Source organism: Chelonoidis abingdonii, chromosome 11 (genome assembly GCF_003597395.2).
Source record: "Chelonoidis abingdonii isolate Lonesome George chromosome 11, CheloAbing_2.0, whole genome shotgun sequence".
Taxonomy (NCBI): Eukaryota; Metazoa; Chordata; order Testudines; family Testudinidae; genus Chelonoidis; species Chelonoidis abingdonii.
In genome coordinates, this window is record NC_133779.1 from 55,829,218 (window position 1) to 55,850,058 (window position 20,841).

The window sequence follows — 20,841 nt, forward strand, 5'->3', positions numbered from 1 at the left end:
ACTGGAGGGATTTCCCAGCCTCCCCACCAACAGAGCCTCCTGCGTCTCTGCTTTGAAAATACGACAGAGATGACAACATGGCGGTGGGCCACACTTAACTTGAAGGCTTGTGTTATGACTTGCATAGTCTGAACAAGCACCAGTGGAGGGGCTGGTGTGGGGTGGATTTGCACAGAGCATGGTTAATTGGCGGGGAGAGGAGGGGAAGAAGCAGAGGGCCATGACCCCTTCTCCCAGTCATCTGCTTTAATCCCAGCCCCTCGACCATTGGGGCATTAATGACAAGGCCAGAAAGGATCTTTGGGATCACCTAGTCCAGCCTCCTACATAACTCAGGTCACAGAACGGTCCCAACATTAGCCCTAGAGCGAGGATTTAGAACAGCCCATCCTGATTTACAATCAACAGTAATGGAGGAGCCACCATGGCACCCAGGAAACTGGTCCCTTGCTGTCATGTTATTTCCAGGCTGAATTAGTTCAGCTTCAACTTCCAGCCCCCGGATGGTGTTGGACCTCTCAAGCCCTCTGCACAGCCTAGTGCTGTAGAGTTGTTCCCCATGTAGGTAAATACAGAGAGGGCTCAAGTCACCCCTGAACAGTCTCCTGGTTGAACTAACTGGACACTCCCCTGACAGGTTACCTCCTGCAGCAGCAGCCAGTGGGGCAGTCTGGCTGGGGCCTTCCCTCACCTAGTAGTGCCCAGAAAGGCAGGCTGGGTGCTGAGACCATGCCCTGCTGTACCCAAGGAGATCAGGATAAGCCATGGTGTGCTTGGGAGTCCCTGACACAGATGCTTCCTCCCATTTGCAGGCACCATGTCCCCAGGCCTGGAGCTCTGCGCATTGCTTTATTGAGACCAACCTGAGAAGTGAAGGGGAAAGTAGGGGGCTTTGGGGACATTGTATCAAAAAGCTAGTCGAGTAGGAAAGGCTCCCTGGAAAGTCCAGTGACGAGACGCCAGCTGCCCTGGCTCAGCACAGGCCCTGCTGGATCCAGCTCCCAACACCCCAGGCAGCCGGCCCAGCACCTCTCAGGTCCTGTCCAAGGCCTCCCTGCTCCAGGCACTGCCACGAGTATGGGGCTTGACGCTAGCGGCTCTGGGATCGAGTGGGAGGTCGTCACCTTCTCCCTGGTGCTGCTGCTGAACATCGTGTGGGCTCCTCGGCGGCGGGCCACGGTCAGCTGCTTGCCAGGCACTTAGGCTTCAGGACAGCTGCAGGGAGGTACAGAGTGAGAACAGGAGTTGCTAAGCCCAGCCCATCAGCTCCCCACTGGGCACAAGTAACGATCACGATCACGCTCAGAGCCCTGCATCCACCTATCACTGAGCATGTCACTGGGGGGAGACTGGCCCGCGCTGCTGGGGGTTTCTCTGGCAGGGGAGGTTGATGGTTCTCAGAAGTGGTGGGAAAATTTTCTGTCAAACCACTGGAAATTCAGAGGAAAAAAGTCACAAATCCATTGGCAGCAAGGGGCTAGGCAGAAGCCTCCCAGCCTCATGGGCCATCTCAAGGTGCCTGGAGGGCGGGTTACTGCAGCACCACCATGGCCCCCTCAGGGGCTCCCCAGGCTGTTCAATGGCTGCTGGCGCTACAGCCCAGAGGGAGAGCTGAGGCACTGGGGTCAGACCCAGTACAGCTATTTGTTCACTGCAGTGCCTTCTGGCCCCTGGCAGCCTTGTGCCCCAGCGTGCTCCTGCCAGGCAGGGCACCAGGGCAGCTGTTAGTCTGGCCAGGCACTTACGTGTGTCTGTTGGGGTAAAGCCACGCTGGGGCTCTCGGTTGCACCCCAGGGGGGTTTGGTCATCGTCAGCCTCCTGTCGTTCAGGATGCGCGAGATGGTGCCCAGGGCCTCAGCCAGGCCCTGCAAGTGGGTGCCGCTCAGTCCATACAGGGTGGAAGCTGCAGGACAAACATGCTGCATGGATCTTGCCCAGGGGCTGGAAAGAGAGTCCAGTTCCATCAGCCCCTGGGATAACAGCCCACTACTGCTGCCTGCTGATGAGAACCAGCAGAGCGCTCACCATGCCCTGCAGAAATACTAGGATAACCACCCATTATCATTGCCTCCTGATGGAGTTCCTCTTAGTGCATGTGCCAACTTGGGGCTGTGATTCTGTCTCTCTATGGACTGCCCCAGTGGTGCCCCCATGGAGTAAATCCCTGAGCTCACCAACCAGGGCTGGGCCTTTGGCACTGAGCTCACTCCCATACTTGGCCAACAGTGCCAACTTGGGCCTGATCACCAGAGATGCTGCCTCTTCCCTGCCCTGGCCCAATGGGCCTGCATCTGATGAGCCCCTTTGGGACCTGTTTGCTGCTGTCAGGCCCTGACTGGTGACAGCATTGACCCATGGGCTCCCTGGGAGCCAGTGCCTACCTTGGGTGATTCTCAGCTCCTCCCGCGTGGCATCCAGATCAGCCCGCAGTACTGTGCAGCCCAGGCAGCGGGGCTGTGCCCCTGGGCAGGCCACGCCACTCTCTAGGGCTCTGTCTGCGCTGCCCTCTCTGTCCCATGGGGAGTCCAAGGATGTCTCCAGGAGGGCCCCAAGCAAGGGGCCATCCAGCCCTGGGGATTCACAACCGGCGCTCCTGGGCAGGGCGCTGCAGGTTCTGCCACCCTTGGAGCTGGTGCACTCCATCCGCACGAGGCCAGCAGGTGTCTGCTGCTCACATGGGGCACAGGGCACAGGCAGCTGTGTGACCCCATTCTGAGCCTCTGAGATGCTGCTGCCCCCTTGAATGGTGGCTCTGCCCTGTGGCATGCTGTCTGTCCCCACATGACCTCCTAGGCCAGCACTGCACAGCTCGGTTGTCTTCCCAGCTGCTGGGCGTGGCACTGGGACAGCGTTCTTCTCTGCTTGCCGCAGGTGCCCAGTGCTCTGCCGTGGCTCTAAGCCATTCTCCACTTGCTGTCCCTGCCTGGAGCCCACTCTGTTGCACAGGGGCTGGGGAGCAGCTGTCTCAGTCGCCCCCAGGCTTGGTCTCCGCACCAGCAGGGTGCCCGGCGTGGCAGCTGGGAGAATAAATCACCAAGAGTTACTGCTCGAGAGAGACAGGGCACAGTCTGGGGCAAAGGGCTGGGCATCAGGGAGCTAAGTTCATCCCGGCTGTGCCCAGACTCCCTGGGACCCTGGGTCAGTCACAGAGGGACACTTGCCTCAGCTCTGTAATGGGGACAAAAGCCTGGCCCTGCCTCACAGGAGGGTCAATGCAGGAGCCCCTGGGACCTTCACACCACAAAGGAACCGCCTGGAGAGCCCAAATCCTGGCAAGCAAGTCTATGGCACTCTTCTCGCTCAGTGCCGGGGAGAATTTAAGACATCAGGGTTTCGTTACGGGCGGGGCTGGCAGCTCCCTCTATAGTGAGCTGCCCAACACCTCTCATTATAGGATCCTGTTTTCAGCTGCATATATCTTTGCCAAACTCCAGGTTTCCGGGCTAGGATTTTCCTTGCCATCTGCCTGCCTCCAGCTGAATCCAACAGGAATCGTTCAACTCTTTCCAGAAATGAGAGTCGGAAAACAGCCTGCTTTGCCCAGCGACCAAACCAGCCATAATACTCGCCTAGGACCTCTGGCACCCCACGCTCGAGAGCAAAGGCCAGAAACTGGGTTAGGGGTGCTGGCCTCAGGGAGGTGCCTTTGGCTTTTTCTTCTATGAAACCCTGCTCACACCTGGCCACGGATGAGCCTTTGGAAAGTGTCAAGTTTGCACATGCTCAATAGAGATGTTAGAATTCAGCTGCTAAAAATCACCAAACATTCCAGTTACCCCAAGCATGCTCCAGCCTTCCATGCGACCAGCCTGCGCGTACTCCGTCCCCCAGTGCAACTGAGCACGCTCCAGCCCCTCGAGCAACCAGCCTGCGCGTGCTCCGTCCCCCAGTGCAACTGAGCACGCTCCAGCCCCTCGAGCAACCAGCCTGCGCGTGCTCCGTCCCCCCATTACGCACTCCAGCTCCGGATGCAGGGGTGAGCAGGACTTTTCTTGTGATAGCTGCTGCTGGTTGCCAGAGGCACTGTGGCTCCAAGCTCCAGAACTGAGCAGGGAGATATCTTCCCATTCTGCCTAAGCTCCAGGGCCTTCAGCCTCAATATGTGACAACTACTGCTGGCTGTCCTGGGGCAGAGGAACAGGTTAGGTGCTGCAGGCACACCCAGACAGTGTGCAGGCGACTCAGAGTATCTCCTGCTAGTCCCCCCGGGGCCCACACCCGCTGAGGCCCCAGAAACCAGCCCTGCGCTGGAGCCCACCCAGCGCTGCTGAGACAGCCAGATCCAGTGCTGGGGAAAGGAACTCTCACCCAATAAGCCGCCATTCCAGCCGTTCTCCTGCCCGCTGGCCCCCTGGGGCGCCCTCTGCCGCTCGGCCAGTGGAGCCCGCTGCGCCGCACCGACATCCCTGGCCCCTTCCTGGGCTGGTACCCGCGCCTGAAACAACCAGTGTCTCTGCTTAGTGCCAGCTAGCCCAGGCACTGTCCCCAGCACCACACGGCCCCATACTGTGAAGCCACAGCAGAGCCAGGAGTCACAAAACATCCCATGCACCACGGAACAGGCACAGGATGAGCAGCAGTTCTGGTACCAACACCCCCCACAACACTCTGTTCCCATGGGGCAAGGTCAGGGGATGTGCAGCATCCCATGTGCTCACCTGGGGCAGCCATCTGGGCTTCTGGGGAACAAGCTGGAAATCCTCTGCCAGGGCCACGGCCTCCTGGCCACTCTCCGGGCCACGCTCCTGCACCCAGCTTTGCATTTCCTCAGGCAGGAGGCTCAGGAACTGCTCAAGAACCAGAAGCTCCAACATCTGCTCCTTGGTGTGGGTCTCTGGCTGCAGCCAGCGATGGGAAAGTTCCCACAGGCGGCCATAAACCTCCCGGGGCCCCTCAGCCTCCTGGTAGCGGAAGCCCCTGAAGCGCTGGCGCTGTGTCTCCGTGTCATGGTGGTGCAGGACAGTTCCCTTCACCTTGGCACCATCACCGGCCTCGCTGGCATCCAGGCTGGCATGGATCTGTTGGGTTTTCCCACAAAGTGGAGGGAAAAGTTGGGCTCCCCCTAGCCCTTTGGGCCCCTGACAGGCGTCAGTCACTCGTCTGGAGAATGCGAGATTGGACTCATTCTCCCCCCTTTCTCCCACTCCCCGTGAGGCCAGGGGGCCCGGCAACCCCTCCCGATACCGCTCGCCCCAAGGCTGCTGCCCGATCAGCGGCTGCTGCGGCACCAGCCAGCGCAGGATCTCATCTGCTGTCCAGTACTGCACAGCAGGAGGCGCTTTCCCCGCTCGCTCCGGGGCTCCTGCAGGGGCAGGGCCAGCTGCGTCGGCCTCCTGCCCCTTGGCCTGCGTCTGCACCACTTGCTCCAGCACAGCGGGAAACTGGAGCCCAGCTCCCTCCCGCACCACGGGCTCCGGCTCCTGCAGTGGGGCTGCGGGCTGGGCCAGGGCACCCACCATCTCCAGCTGCTTCTGGAAGAGCTTCTCCAGGAGCTGGGCCTGGAACTCCCGGTCCTCCCGCCGCATCTCCCGGTCATGCTGGATGAACTCGGCCAGGCTCTGCCTCTCCTCCGCCCTCCAGGCACCAGTGCGCCTTGCCCGCTTCAGCTCCAGCTGGCTGCGCCCGTGCTTCTGGCTAGGGCCCCGTGGAGTCTCCAGCGGCCCATCCTCCCGCGTCTTGCGCTTCCTGGCCCGGAGGTGTACGAGCCGGTCCAGCGCCGAGACCAGCTTCCGAGAGGCCGGCTGGGGCTCCGCCGATGCCGATGGGGAAGGGTCTGGAGAAAGAAAGAATGCAGGGTGAGGGCCCACAGCGCACCTGGCCTGGCACACACCCTGTTGTATCCATACAGCCCACCCCTCCAGCTCCCTCTACTGTACAGCCCCAGGCAGCAGGGGAGCTGGGCGCCTACTCCCAGTCAGGCTGGGGCACCAATGGGGTTGGTGCAAGGAACAAGGGGCACAGTGCTACTCTCAGATGAAGCTGATGGTGCCCAGTACAAGGAGAGGGAAACCCAGGATGGCTTTGCCCCTGTGGGTAGGCAGAGGAAGGCCCCAGACACCAGGCATAGTCCAGATGGGCCACCAGGATGGCAGAGCCATGCACATAACCCAGGGCTGGTTTCCAAAATGTGCCAGGCCCTGGCACGCTGAGTGATGATGTCCAGGACAGGAGAAGCACAGCCAGGCTGGACTGGTGCTAACACAAAGGGCCCTGCAGTGCCCAGGCTCCATGGCTCGCACACAAGAGGAGATTGGGACTGGAGAGTAATGGAGTGGCATTGCTGTCCAGAGCTAATTGGTGCCAGGGTGACAAGCAGCTCTGTTTCACCCATGCGCCATTCAAGACCTGCTCACAGAGACTCTATGGGAGCAAAAACACAGATCCCAGGGACTTCTGGGGGCAGGCTTCAGCCCAGAACCCCTGCCCTCCACTGGTGAGTCTTGTTAGTGTATAGGTTTGTTTGTTAACCTAGGATAGAACTTTGGGTTTGACTTTTTGATACTCTTATACTAACATGTTAACAAGGGACAAAGACACTAATGTCGCTTCTGCTGGATTTGGTAGTAGAATGGGAACAGATAAGAGCAGTTGAAGTGTTACTCCAGAGCACACTTTAAGATTGCCTAAACCCCTATCTCAAGGCAAAGTCAAGCAACCAATTGGGAGGGGCAAAGGGGCGGGGGGTGGGATAAATGCCCATCCCTGATCAGAGCACAACCTCATTCCTTTCCCCTCCCATGGGGTACAAAAGGGGTGAAACGAAGACCCCAGACCCAAAATGTAACATGACCCTAAAGTTGTAAGGGGTGGGATTGTAGGCATGAATTGCAGGTATATTTGTGCCTGCTAAGGAGGAGGTGGGAAATGGGAGTGGGGACACAGGCCAGGCTCTGCAGCCTCAGAGCTGGGAAGGGAGACCTGGGATAAATGGTCCACGATATGAGAGCTGGGAAGGAGCACTGGGGAACAGACTCTGCTGGTGTGTAGAGCTATGGATATGCTTATTTGGAACTAACCCCAATAAACACTGAATTGCCTCCACTTTGTACTTCTGGTCTTCTGCTTTCTGTCTGTGTGACAAGAACCAGAGGAGAGGGTGAAGGGAAAGCCCTCTAACAAACCTCAGGGGTTCTCGGAGACATCCACACCCCAGCATACTCCTGGGAATTCCTGGCCAGCACTGCCAAGACACGAGATCCTGCTCCGTCTTCCCCTTGCTTGTGTCTCTCTTCCCATCCCACACTGGTCATCCCCCGCCCCCTCTGCTTTGACTCCAATCATGCTGCACAGTGGAAGCCTGACAGACCGAGATGGCCAAGCCAGCTCTGCCAGCCTGTGAAGGATAGGGAAGGAGAGGGGCCTGCTGAGACCAGCCAGGTGATGTCCCTCCAGAGGTGTGGTGACCCAGAGGCTGGAGAATAGCTTGATGGCTGATCCACCCACCCAGCTCAGCCACCTGAGACCCACCTGCAACTCCATCCAAATTAACATAAGTTTCCCCAGCGTTCCTCTTCAGATGGCCTGGGGCTCCCTCTCCAAGCAGCAGGGCACTGGGTCCGTCCCGGAAGAGTCTGTGGCCCCAGTACTCTGGGGTAGGGCCCCTGTGGACAGCCCCCAAGGGAACTAGGCCAGGCAATGACAGCGAGGTTACCCTACCCCCTGTACAGAGTGCCCTGGGCTAAGCACTTCCAAGGCAGCAGGGCTCAGCTGCACCAGACCACAAGGGGAGTTTGTGGCCCCATGGAGCCCTGCTCTCAGCTTGCCTGAAGGTGTGGGACCCAGCTAAATCAAGGACATGGCCAGCATGGCAGCCATCACCCCCCCCAGCGAGCAGCCCCAGCTATGTCCCTACCCTGGGCCATGCTTCCAGCCATGAGTCCCTGACACAGAACTGCTGCTTGCCAGGATAGCAAGATTCTGGCATGGCTAGGACTCCAGGAGACAGGGCTGGGCCCCTGGCGCAGCACCTCCCACCAACCCCTCGCCAACAACATGGGCTTACCAGGCTCAGGTGGCAGTTCATCCCCGGACGCCTCCTCCTCCTTCACCTGCACGGCCTGCACCTCGCCCAGCAGGGCCTGAGCCTCAGGGAGCACGTAGCCCAGCTCCTCAGCCCCCTGGCTCTCTGAGGCAGCAGCCTGGGACCCCCAATGGTCAGAGGCTGAGGCCTGGGACTCCCAGTGCTCAAAGGCAGCAGTGGCCTGGGAATCCCATGGTTCAAAGGACGGTGCCCCCCAGTTCTCCAGGGCAGCTGTGCCCTCCTGCCTGTCTACAGCGCCAGGCCCCTCCCCACTCTCTGCCAAGAGGCTAGAGCGGGTGCTGTCGCAGCGCTGCATGATCTGGTCCATCTCCTCGTAGAACGGGCAACGCATGGGCGGCCTCCCAGCTGCATTGTTCTCTTTGGCCTTGCGATACGTCACCTTAAGGCCTTTCATCTTCTCCCGGCACTGGTCCCCGGTGCGGTAGATGCCCAGCTCAGCCAGGCGCTGGGAGATGCCATCGTAGACAACCCTGTTCCTGCCGCGCGAGCTCAGGTCATGTGAGGTGGCCGCCTCTGCCCACAAGGCAATTAGCACCTTGATGTGATCAGCTGGCCAGCTGGCTGCCCGCTCCTGAGGCTTGTCCCGGCGCATTGCAGCAGGAAGGGGCTGGACCAGTGGAAGATTCCTGGGGAAAGGCTAGTGCCCAGCACCAGCCCGGTCTGACACAGGGACCTCACAACACGATACACCACAACCCAACAAAGATGGCCGCAGGTCTGTGCTCTCTGCCCCTACTGCAGATATCACAAACAGCACAGGCTGGCCCCAGGGTCCTCACGGACCAAGGCTAGAGGACACCAGACACATGGGGTTCCTGGCACAGAGCTGGTGGTTCCAGATCCGCAGAGTGGTATCAGCCCCAGAGATGCTACCATCGGTGCCAGCGCTACAGATACGGGCCGGGCAGAGTGGCAGGAATGAGCATCCTGTACAGAGCAAGAGAGATGATCAGTGCAGCTGCTGCCCCCCTGCAGGCTCCGCTCACCAATGGCCAGGCCAGCCCTTTCCAGTGCAGCCATGCGGGCCCCAATGTGTCAGATCACACCCTCACTCATAACCCAGCTCCCCAGCACAGACAGCTCCACAACCCCCACCTGTAACCCAGCTCCCTGCCCCCCCAGCACAGACAGAGCCATCCCCTCCCCAACCTGTAACCCAGCTCCCTGCCCTCCCGGCACAGACAGATCCATCCCGCCCACCTGTAACCCAGCTCCCTGCCCCCTGCACATACAGATCCATCCCCCCCCACCCATAACCCAGCTCCCTGCCCCACAGCACAGACAGATCCATCCCCCCCCGACCCATAACCCAGCTCCCTGCCCCCGACGATCCATCCCCAAACCCAAACCTCAGGCCCCTGCCGCCATAGAGAAACAAATGCACAGCACGACAGAATCATCCCCCCCTTGACCCATAAACCAGCTCACTGCCCCCCGCACATACAGTCCACCCCAACCCATCAACCCACTCCCTGCCCCACAGAACAGACAGATCAGTCCCCCCCACCCAGAACCCAGCTCCTGCCCCTGCACGGACAGATCGCATCCCCCCATACAGCAGCTCCCGCCAGCCATGACTAGATCCATTCCCCGACCCATATACCAGCTCCCTGCCCTGCCAAAGACAAGATCCACCCCCCTCGACCATCACCAGCTCCCTCCCAAACAGCATCAGACGACATTCCCCCACCCTAACCCAGCTCCTGCCCCCAGCACGACAGATCCACCCCCCCGCGACCATAACCCAGCTCCCTGCCCCTCACAGACGATCCTCCCCCCGAACCCATAACTCACTCCTGCCACTACACAGACAGATCCATCCCCCTCCACGACCCATACCCAGCTCTCTCCACAGCACAGACGACATCCCCCGCACCCAGCAACCCGCTCCCTGCCTCCTACGCCGACAGCTAAAAGCGCCCGTGTTTTCGAGTAATCGTGGGATCTCGCTTGTCTCACCCCAGCCCGGGCCACTGCAGGGCCGGTGCTTTTCCCCGCTCTGCCTGCCGACACAAAGGAGCGGGGCTTCCGCAGCCAGGTGCGCCGGGCACGGCAGACGCGAGCATCCTGCAGGACGGGCCCCGCGGAGCCACTGGCACCTGGCCTCCCGGGAGGACGAGGCCTGAGTTTCCTGCGCTCGACCGCCTCTCGGCAGCGCGGTGCCTGATGCGGCCCGGCGCAAACGGCCCTCTCGGCTCGGCGAAGGGGGGCAGGACCACCCAAAAGGCCGGGGGGGGGAGGCGTCAAAGGCCTTCTCCCGCTCGGGAAGGGGGCAGGACCAAAGCCCAAGGTCTCGGGGGGGAGGAAGGGGGAGGGTGAGGGCGGCAAACGGCCTCTCCGCTCGGGAAAGGGGCAGGACCACAATAGGAGCGGGGGGAGGGCGCGCTAACACGGCCCTTCTCCGCCTCGAAGGGGGGCAGGACCAGCCCAAAAGCCGCGGGGGGGGAGGGGCGCAAAACGGCCTTCTCCGCTCAGGGAAAGGGGCAGGACGCAGCCCAGGTCGGGGGGGGAGGGGAGGGCGCAGCAACGGCCCTTCTCCGCTCGGGAGGGGGGCAGAGACCAGCCCAAGGCTCGCGGGGGAGGCGGGCCGCAAACGCCACCTTGCTCGCTCGCGGGAAGAGGGTGGGCAGACCAGCTCCAAAGGCTCGGGGGGGGAGGGAGGGCGCAAGCCCGTCTCCGCGCGTGGACAGGGGGGCAGCCAGCCAAATGGCTTACGGGGGCGGGGAGGCCCCTGCAGGAGCCGCCCGAGCCACGCGACGAGGCCAGGCCCTGCAGCCGGAGCCGCCCGCCGTACGTTTCAAGCTAGGGCGAGGACAGGACGACCATATTCGACCGCAGCCAGGACGACTGCCGTGGCGCGGACCACCATGCTCGCCTCCGGAACGCTCTCGCGCCAAGATACCAAAGCTTGACAGTACCAGAATAATCGCCCGCTAATTCGGCTGACTCAAGCATGTAGGAAGAGGGAGCGTCGAATTAGCTGACCGGAGCAAGCACAGTCAGGGTGGAAGGAGGCAGCGAAAGGTCTGGACCTCCTGTCAATTTTAGCCCGAACATACCAAGTGGAGGAACTAGCAGGGATAGGTTGATCTCTTTGTAATCGTCACCAGGGTTCCCAACGATCAGCTATTGGTGACGATAGGTTCTGTCAGAGAGGCGACTGTAGGGCAGCGATATGGACACTCCTGTCAAGAGACCGCGGCAGGGCAGGACTCTCTAGTATACCGCCCCTCACGCTCCCAGCTGCAGCAGCAATAGGACAGAGCTGGGGCTGTAATCTCTCGTTGACTAACTGGGTCGAAGGCCTGCGGCTCGACGAGAGTCAGGGGGATCCTTGACGTCACCGCTGGAGCTCTCCAGGGGTCGCCGCGGCGGTGCGTCTGGCTGCTGGGGCAGCGCGCTGGGTATTGGTCGGCGGGAGCAGGAGCTGGAGGGCGGCCTGTCTTGGCGCGGTAGGGGCAGGGAGCTTGGTTATGGGTCGGGGGCAGGAGAGCTGGGTCGGGGGGCAGGGGAGCGGGAGGGGCCGCGCCTGCTGCTGCGCCGGGGCGGGCCAGGGGGAGCATGGGTTAGGGGTCGGGAGGCAGGGGGCGGGGGTCGGGGGGTAGGGAGCTGGGGGGCAGGGAGCTGGGTCGGGGGGTAGGGAGCTGGGAGGGGCCTGCTCTGGCCGGGGGGCAGGGAGCTGGGTCGGGGGGACAGGAACTTGGGTTATGGGGTAGTGGGCTAGGAGGTGGGTTATGGGGTTGGGACAGGGGGACAGGGAGCTGGGTCACGGGGTAAATAGGTAGGGAAGGATATGGCTTGACTGGGGGGTCAGGGAGCCGGGCAGAGAGCTGGGTTATGAGCGAGGGGCAGAGAACTGGGTATGAGGGTGGATGGGCAAAGATGGGCCTGTCTTAGCCAGGGGGTAGGGAATTGGGTTATGGGGTAGAGGGCCAGGAGGTGGGTTATGGGGCAAGGAGCCAAGGCAAGGGAGATGGGGGAGGAAACAGTGGGATGGGGTAGAAAGGTGGGTTACGGAGTTGGGGGCAGGGAGCTGAGTATTGAACTGGATGGGTGGGGAGGGGTATGTCCTTTCCAGGGGCAGGAAGCTGGTTTATGGGGTAGTGGGCCGGTAGTGGGCCAGAAGATGGCCTATAGGGCAAGGAGCTGGGTTAAGGGTTGGAGGAGCAGGGATCTGAGTTGGGGGGCAAGGAGCTGGGTAATGGGGTAGTGGGCCAGGAGAGGGTTATGGGGCAGGGACCTGGGAGAAGGGGGGCGTCTATGTGGGGGGCAAGCAGTGTTGGCAAATGTTGGCTGAGCTGTTCTAGCCTTGGCCTCAGTATCCTGTGTTGACTCCTGGGTGTTTCCCTCCCTTCTCTAGGAGAATGCTGCATTGGGGAGGGGAGGTGCTTCCTTCCCTCGGGTTGGGCTGCTGTCTACTTGTCCCGTAGTTTCAGTCCTGCATGGCCCAGCACGGTGTGTGGCTGGTCGGGCTCCCTGAGTGCAGGCTGCATGTCTGTCTGGCTGGGAAATTCTGGGCTGATTGCCATGGGCTGCAGCTGATGTGGAGCTGAGTGCAGGTTTGCAGGCAGGGCAGGGCAGACTCAGGGTTTCAGTCACAGGCTTTTCCCCACCCTTTACTGGATCAGGGCAGGTTTGTGGGTTGTAATCAGGGCTGTTAGGCCTCTGAGTGCTGTTCTTCAGTGCGTCGGCCCCTGCAGAGCACCTGTATGGCTTCCTGGTGCTCTTTCCCCCAAAGGTGTATGTGTTAGCAGCAAATCCGTCCTTCATTCTCCCAGTGTCCGTGTTACTAGCACAGACCCTTTTATCCCTGTCAGGTGCAAGCTGTTTCCACGGCAGCCAGCTCTGTGTGGTGCCACCTGCTGAACAAGTCCCATCTCAACACCTGTGATGCGTCGGGACCGGCCCCCGGAGCGGGCGGCCAGCTGGCCGGCTGACCATGTCATAGTGCTCATCTCTTACTGGGCAGAGGCGGCTGCTGTGCACGATCTGGGTTCCCATGGCAGGAACAGAGTTGTCTATGATGGCATCTCCCAGCGCCTATCGAAGCTCGGCATCTACCGCACCGGGGATCAGTGCCGGGAGAAGATGAAAGCTCTGAAGGTGGCGTATCGCAAGGCCAAAGAGAACAATGCAGCTGGAAGGGCGCCCATGCGCTGCCCCTTCTACGACGAGATGGACCAGATCATGCAGCGCTGTGTCAACACCCGCTCCAGCCTCCTTTCAGAGAGCGGCGAGGGGCCTGGTGCCACGGACAGGCAGGAGGGCACAGCTGCCCTGGAAAGCTGGGAGACACCAGCATCAGCCTCTGACCATTGGGGGACCCAGGCCACTGAGAGCTGGGGATGTGAGGAGCCAGGCTATGTACTCCCTGTGGTGCAGGACCCGCTGGGCGAGGTGCAGGCTGTGCGAGTGCAGGTGAAGGAGGAAGAGGCATCCACGGATGAGCTGCCACATGAGCCTGGTAAGCCCCCTTGTTGGTGAAGGGTCACTGGGTGCTAGGAGTCCCTCCTGCACTGCACTGGGGTCAGGGGTCATGTGGGGGATCCTGGCCTGTTGCATGGAGGGATTTTTGTTTCCCTGGCTGATGTGTGGGGGTGATCCACACTGGTACAATGGGCTGAGTGCCAGGCCAGGTGCGCTGTGGGCCCTCATTCTGCATTTTTGCTCTCCCCAGACCCTTCCCCATCGGTATCAGCGGAGCCCCAACCGGCCTCCCGGAAGCTGGTCTCAGCGCTGGACCGGCTTGTGCACCTCCGGGCCAGGAAGCGCAAGACGCGGGAGGATGGGCCGCTGGAGACTCCACGGGGCCCCAGCCAGAAGCACGGGCGCAGCCAGCTGGAGCTGAAGCGGGCAAGGCGTACTGGTGCCTGGAGGGAGGAGGAGAGGCAGAGCCTGGCCGAGTTCATCCAGCATGACCGGGAGATGCGGCGGGAGGATCGGGAGTTCCAGGCCGAGCTCCTGGAGAAGCTCTTCCAGAAGCAGCTGGAGATGGTGGGTGCCCTGGCCCAGCCCGCACCCCCACTGCAGGAGCCGGAGCCCGTGGTGCGGGTCGGAGCTGGGCTTCAGTTGCACGCTCTGCTGGAGCAGGTGGTGCGAGCACAGGCCAAGGGGCAGGAGGCCGATGCAGCTGGCCCTGCCCCTGCAGGAGCCCCGGAGCGAGCGGGGAAAGCGCCCCCTGCTGTGCAGTACTGGACAGCAGATGAGATCCTGCGCTGGCTGGTGCCGCAGCAGCCTTGGGGCGAGCGGTGTCGGGAGGGGCTGCTGGGCCCCCTGGTCACACGGGAAGAGGGAGAAGCGGGGGAGAAAGAGACAGATCTTGCCTCCTCCAGACGAGTGACTGACACCTGCCAGGGGCCCAAAGGGCTGGGGGGAGCCCGACTTCTCCCTCCCCTCTGTGGGGAAGCCCACCAAATCCATGCCAGCCTAGATGCCAGCGAGGCCAGTGACGGTGCCAAGGTGAAAGGAACTGTCCTGCACCACCATGACACGGAGACACAGCGCCAGCGCTTCAGGGGCTTCCGCTACCAGGAGGCTGAGGGGCCCCGGGAGGTTTATGGTCACCTGTGGGAACTTTCCCATCGCTGGCTGCAGCCAGAGACCCACACCAAGGAGCAGATGTTGGAGCTTCTGGTTCTTGAGCAGTTCCTGAGCCTCCTGCCTGAGGAAATGCAAAGCTGGGTGCAGGAGCGTGGCCCGGAGAGTGGCCAGGAGGCCGTGGCCCTGGCAGAGGATTTCCAGCTTGTTCCCCAGAAGCCCAGATGGCAGCCCCAGGTGAGCACATGGGATGCTGCACATCCCCCGGTCTTGCCCCATGGGAGCAGTGTGTTGTGGGGGGTGTTGGTACCAGAACTGCTGCTCATCCTGTGCCTGTTCCATGGTGCAGAGGACGTTTTGTGACTCCTGGCACTGCTGTGGCTCCACAGTATGGGACCATGTGGTGCTGGGACCAGTGCCTGGACTAGCTGGCACTAAGCAGAGACACTGGTTGTTTCAGGCACGGGTACCAGTCCAGCAAGGGGCCAGGGATGTCGGTGCGGCGCAGCGGGTGCTGCTGGCCGAGCGGCAGAGGGCGCCCCAGGGGGCCAGCAGGCAGGAGAACGGCTGGAACAGCGGCTTGTTGGGTGAGGGTTCCTTTCCCCAGCACTGGATCTGGCTGTCTCGGAAGCGCTGGGTGGGCTCCAGCGCAGGGCTGGCTTCTGGGGCCTCAGCGGGTGTGGGCCCCGGGGGGATTAGCAGGAGATACCCTGAGTTGCCCCCACTTCGGCTGTGCATGCCTGCAGCACAGGTCACCCGGCAGTGGGTGTCGCTGTACTGAGGCTGATGGGCCCAGAGCGTAAGGAGGGTTAGTGACAGTGAGGTGCACCTCTGACTGATTTCCCCCCTCACCCATCCCAGCCCATGGGGCTGAGTGCGCTATGGAGACCTCCAGGGAGGTGGGGGAGGGTCTCTGTACATGTGCCTTACGTGAGGAGGTATCAGGGAGTGCGCTCCCTGGCACTCACTCTCATTAACCTGTGGAGAATGTCCCAGGGCAACTTTGCTGTGTCATCAGAACCTGAGCCATGGGTTCCTGAGATGACCTACCTGTGAGGCGGGGCCAGGCTTTTGTCCCCATTACAGAGCTGAGGCAAGTGTCCCTCTATGACTGACCCAGGGTCCCAGGGAGTCTGGGCACAGCCGAGATGAACTCAGCTCCGTGATCCCCAGCCCCTTGCCCCAGACTGTGCCCTGTCTCTCTCGAGCAGTAACTCTTGGTGATTTATTCTCCCAGCTCCCACACCGGGCACCCTGCTGGTGCGGAGACCAAGCCTGGGGGCGACTGAGACAGCTGCTCCCCAGCCCCTGTGCAACAGAGTGGGCTCAAGGCAGGGACAGCAAGTGGAGAATGGCTTAGAGCCACGGCAGAGCACTGGGCACCTGCGGCAAGCAGAGAAGAACGCTGTCCCAGTGCCACGCCCAGCAGCTGGGAAGACGACCGAGCTGTGCAGTGCTGGCCCAGGAGGTCATGTGGGGACAGACAGCATGCCACAGGGCAGAGCCACCATTCAAGGGGGCAGCAGCATCTCAGAGGCTCAGAATGGGGTCACACAGCTGCCTGTGCCCTGTGCCCCATGTGAGCAGCAGACACCTGCTGGCCTTGTGCGGACGGAGTGCACCGGTTCCAAGGGTGACTGGACCTGTAGCCCTCAGCACAGGAGCTCCGGCCGTGCTTCCCCGGGACTGGATGGCCCCTTGATTGGGGATGTCTTGGAGACATCCTTGGACTCTCCATGGGATGGAGAGGGCAGCGCAGACAGAGCACCAGAGGACAACACAACCTGCCCTGGGACACGGCCCCACTGCCTGGGCTGCACGGTGCTGCGGGCTGAGCTGGACGCTGCGCAGGAGGAGCTGAGAATCACCCAAGGTAAGCACTGGCCGCCGGGGGAACCGTGGCTGTGGGGGGCTGTGTGCTCGGCTCGTGGGTCAGATGCGGCCCTGGCCTGCATGCTGCACTCTCGGGTCTGGTCTCACAAGGGCCGAGCATCTAGGAGTGTCATAAGGAGGAGGAAGGAAACTTGTTCACCTTACCCTCTAAGGATAGAACAAGAAGCAATGGGCTTAAACTGCAGTAAGGGAGGTTTAGGTTGGACATTAGGAAAAAGTTCCTAACTGTCAGGGTAGTTAAACACTGGAATAAACTGCCTAGGGAGGTGTGAAATATCTCCAGAGATGGAGATTCAAGAGTAGGTTAGATAAATGTCTATCAGGGATGGTCTGGACAGTATTTGGTCCTGCCCTGAGGGCAGGGGACTGGACTCGATGACCTCTCGAGGTCCCTTCCAGTCCTAGAGTCTATGAATCTGCAGGCTCCTGGGACCAGGGGAAGAAAGAGCCTGTACCACTGGGGATTTGACCCATGCTTGCACCGTGTCCGTGAGTGAATTGAATCCCGCCCCTCAATGCCAAAGGTCAGGCTCTGGGTCCCTGGGGCAGTCTGTAAAGACAGAAGAGCAGAGCTCCTGAGCCGGTGGCTGGCCCCTCAGCTGCACACCACCACCGAGCCATTGCGTGCACTAATGGAGTAACTCCATCAGCAGGCAATGTTAGCAAGCTGTCCCCCCAGTGCCTGGGGAGGGCGCTGTCCTGGTTTCCGTCAGCAGGCAGCAGTGGCAGGCTGTTATCCCAGGGGCTGATGGGGCTGGGCTCTGTTCCCAGCTAGGGTGAAACCCATGCAGCGTGTTTGTCCTGCAGCTTCCACACTGTACGGGCTGAGTGGCACCCAGCTGCAGGGCCTGGCTGAGGCCCTGGGCACCATCTCGCGCATCCTGAATGACAGGAGGCCAACAACGAACAAAGCTCCCTGGGGTGTATCCGAGAGCCTGGGCGTGGCCGTGACCCGACAAACACAGGTAAGTGTCCAGCTGGTGCCCTGGCGGGAGTATGCAGGGCTGCCTTGGGTTGGGCTGCATGGACCCACCAGAGTTCAGCCTGGCAGAGGGCGCCACGGTGTGGAAGTTCCCCATTTGTGGCCCCCCATTGGGTTCCTGCCAGTCATAGCTGAGTCAGTTCCTTGTTCCCCTTCCCCCGCCCCCGGTGTCTGGCTCGTCCGGTCCCTCCCCTTCCAGAGTCCCCCTCTGCCTGGTGGCTGCGTGTGCCCATCTCCATGGCACCTGGGCCTGACTCACCTTGTGAGGAAGGATTGGGCGATGGCAGGCTCAGAGCTCAGCTCTGGGAGAGCATGCAATGAGCTGAACCTGCAGAGTCATACCCAGAGAGTGTCCTCCATGCCTCCACACACTTTCCCCTGGATCTGTGCTAACCCTATCCCCCATCCACCCCCCTTTGCTCCTGGCAGCTTGCGCTGCTGCTGGCAGCTGCTATCGATGCTGGGAAGGCTGGGTGGATTTCCTGGCAAATTAGGACCATTCTTGTTGCTCAGCCTGACCCCAGCATGACCTGGCCAGAGAGAGCCCCCAGGACTCCTGCCCCAGCCCTGCCCGGCTGTCAGTAGAGATGCAGGTTTCCCTGCAGAACAGGGCTGCGATAGGCTTTGGCCTTGATCGTCATGTGCTGAGCTCTGGCCCTTCTTGTGGGATCGTCCGAGCCATGGGTGCTTAGCCCTTTGCTTCAGGGCTGGGCCTGGAGGGGATCAGAGACCTGTGGCTGCTGCCAGCTAACAGGGGTCTCCCCTGGCTCGGGGGCTGGCTGTGGGGTGGGAACTGAGGGCACGGGGGCCCTGCCTCCCCAGGGGCACATGCTGATGTTGCAATGACTGTCTGGGGGGTTGTTCCAGGCCCCCTCCTCTCTGCTCTGTCTGTGCAAGGTATATATTTCTTTCCTGGAGCGAGTGCTGCTCTCCGCTCAGAGCTGAGCTCTGAGCCCTCCCAGCCCTGCCCCCTCTGTGCTGGCGCTGGCATCCAGTTCCAGACACTCCGGAGTGATGCCACAGGCAGCTGGAGGGCAGGCCAGCTCTGCCTGCTTAACAGCCTCCTCCACTGCATCTCCCCAGGGAAGAACTGGTGGCCAACACACCCCAGCAGTATGGGCTGGTTTCCTCCCCCCCATGCGCTCAGTGACTGGTGGATGCAGGGCTCTGATCAGTTACTTGTGCCCAGCGGGGGGCTGATGGGCTGGGCTTGGCAACTCCTGTTCTCACTATGTCCCTCCCTGCAGCTGTCTTGAAGCCTAAGTGCCTGGCAAGCAGCTGGCCGTGGCCCTCCGCTGAGGAGCCCACACGATGTTCAGCAGCGTCGGCAGCACCAGGGAGAAGGTGACGACCTCCCACTCGATCCCAGAGCCGCTAGCGTCAAGCCCCATACTCGTGGCAGTGCCTGGAGCAGGGAGGCCTTGGACAGGACCTGAGAGGTGCTGGGCCGGCTGCCTGGGGTGTTGGGAGCTGGATCCAGCAGGGCCTGTGCTGAGCCAGGGCAGCTGGCGTCTCGTCACTGGACTTTCCAGGGAGCCTTTCCTACTCGACTAGCTTTTTGATACAATGTCCCCAAAGCCCCCTACTTTCCCCTTCACTTCTCAGGTTGGTCTCAATAAAGCAATGCGCAGAGCTCCAGGTCCAGTGTGTGCAGAGCACAGGCAGCTAGAGCCCATTGGTCTGTGCTGACTGTGGCTGTTGCTCTGGAACAGACTATTTAGCTGTATCTCCACTGGCCCAGCAACAGCCTGTGTTCTTGGGGGAGTGCTGGGTGCTGAGTTCTTGTTACCATCTGACCCGTAGCACTTAGCTCCATTCTCTTGGCCTATCACTGTGATGGGGCGGAGGGTGAATCCTAGCTCCTAGCACTACAGGGCATGTGGGACAGTGCTGGCTCTGGCCCTTAGTGTGGCATGCACCAGCCTGACCTTTGTTGCAGTGGATCCACCTTCCTGGGAAATAGAGCCTGGCATGCTAGCTGCCTCCTTGCCTGTCAATGCCCAGTACCCTCAGTGCAGACTCTGCAGTCTTCAGCCTTCTCCAGCCAGAGAAGCCCATCGCTTTCCTGGCTCTAGCCACCCCTGCTACAGAGGGAGGAGAGAATGAGTTTGTGCTGAAAGGCTGAGAATGGGTGTCTGCTGCTCTCCTCAGGGAACCCAGAGCCATCAGCCCTCCGCCTTAGCAAGAGGGAGCTCAAGTACATGGCAGCTCCCTCCCATCCCATCAATGACCTCTCGAGGTCCCTTCCAGTCCTAGAGTCTATCCCAGTCTGTCTGCCTCACCAGCAAATGCCTTGAGACTCTGCCAGTCTAAACCTTGCCTTGCACCCCAGTCCACCAGAGATGTGTCTGCAGTGCCCAGTCCCTCTTACTGGGCCCTCACAGAAACTAAGGTTGCTCCCTCCAAAGAGCCAGAGCCTGCACCTGCTTGTTCACTCAGCTGAGGTCTCACCCTTGAATGCACAGTACTGAGATGGTTTTGTAATAAAACGAGAAGTTGATAAATAAAGAACACAGATTGAAGTGATACTAGGCAGGAATAAGAGACAGAAAAGGATTACAAACAAAATAAAAAGACTATGCTTTCTCGTGCCTAAAACTTAATTTTAGCAAACCGGATCATTGCCTAAACCAGTTTCTAGCTCCCAGCACCTGCTGCCCTTCAGACCCAGAGGATCTGTCATTCACAGGCCCAGAGGGTTCTGTTTCGAATGTGCGGTAAGTGGTAGATAGCTGAGGGGCTCTCTTCCTCCCTTTTTGTAGTCCAATGAACCTTTGAAATGTTTTCCAGTGATGTATGACCCTACATAAAGATTTTCTCCCCTGCTATACGTGCAGACACCATGTTGTCCCCTACTCCTCTTCTCCAGTTGGCTCAATTGCTTAGATGCAAATGTATTGCCATATTCTCTGGTGTTACCCTGCTTAGTTTCCAGTGGAGCACAGGTAAACAGGCCAAACATTTCTTGTCTAAGGCCATCTTATGTATCCATTGCCTCCAAAACAGATTTTAAGAACATATTTCCAGCACTCACACATATGGAACTTGTTCTACACAACCTGCCATACCTCACGCAAAGATACTTGTGACCAGTGTGTCACCAGTTTTTATCTGATACCTACAGGACATAGTTTAGCTAAATATTCTGGCAATGGGGTGTTGTGCACCCTTTGCCAGTTGGAATAAAGGGTCTCTTACGGTCACACCTCCCCTCTCTTACCATGCTGCAGGAGCATCTGCCAAATGGCTGAACTGGAGGTTGTGGGTAAGAACCCTTGTTCCACGACAGGGTATCTGCTGCTATGTTTTCTCTCCCTTTAATGTGCACAACTTCCATGGCATATGCTTGGGATGTTGTGCTCCATCCAGCAGTTTGGAGCTAGTGCCT

At 60.3% G+C, this 20,841-nt stretch overlaps 2 protein-coding genes across 4 annotated transcripts; one reads left to right on the top strand and one right to left on the bottom strand.

The window, feature by feature from the left end:
• Nucleotides 1-800: 800 nt before the first annotated feature.
• LOC116818450 (uncharacterized) lies at nt 801-9,235 on the bottom strand. 2 transcript variants are annotated; one of them, XM_032769347.2, is made up of 7 exons: nt 8,003-9,235; nt 7,017-7,070; nt 4,659-5,773; nt 4,309-4,435; nt 2,382-3,017; nt 1,746-1,903; nt 801-1,215 (listed from the first exon to the last, which is right to left on the bottom strand). In XM_032769347.2, exons 1-7 carry the CDS (start codon nt 8,631-8,633, stop codon nt 1,207-1,209), a joined length of 2,730 nt encoding a protein of 909 aa, XP_032625238.1. In that variant the 5' UTR covers nt 8,634-9,235; the 3' UTR covers nt 801-1,206. The 2 variants fall into 2 exon arrangements, with proteins under 2 accessions (XP_032625238.1, XP_032625239.1); XM_032769348.2 differs by lacking the exon at nt 7,017-7,070 and having other exon boundaries at nt 8,003-9,234.
• Nucleotides 9,236-12,269: 3,034 nt separating this feature from the next.
• Nucleotides 12,270-20,056, top strand: LOC116818451 (uncharacterized). Of its 2 annotated transcripts, XM_032769349.2 has the most exons (7): nt 12,270-12,600; nt 12,859-13,505; nt 13,719-14,815; nt 15,039-15,165; nt 15,816-16,451; nt 17,279-17,436; nt 18,701-20,056. In XM_032769349.2, exons 2-7 carry the CDS (start codon nt 12,932-12,934, stop codon nt 18,707-18,709), a joined length of 2,601 nt encoding a protein of 866 aa, XP_032625240.1. In that variant the 5' UTR covers nt 12,270-12,600; nt 12,859-12,931; the 3' UTR covers nt 18,710-20,056. The 2 variants fall into 2 exon arrangements, with proteins under 2 accessions (XP_032625240.1, XP_074927249.1); XM_075071148.1 differs by lacking the exon at nt 12,270-12,600 and having other exon boundaries at nt 12,798-13,505.
• Nucleotides 20,057-20,841: the final 785 nt, after the last annotated feature.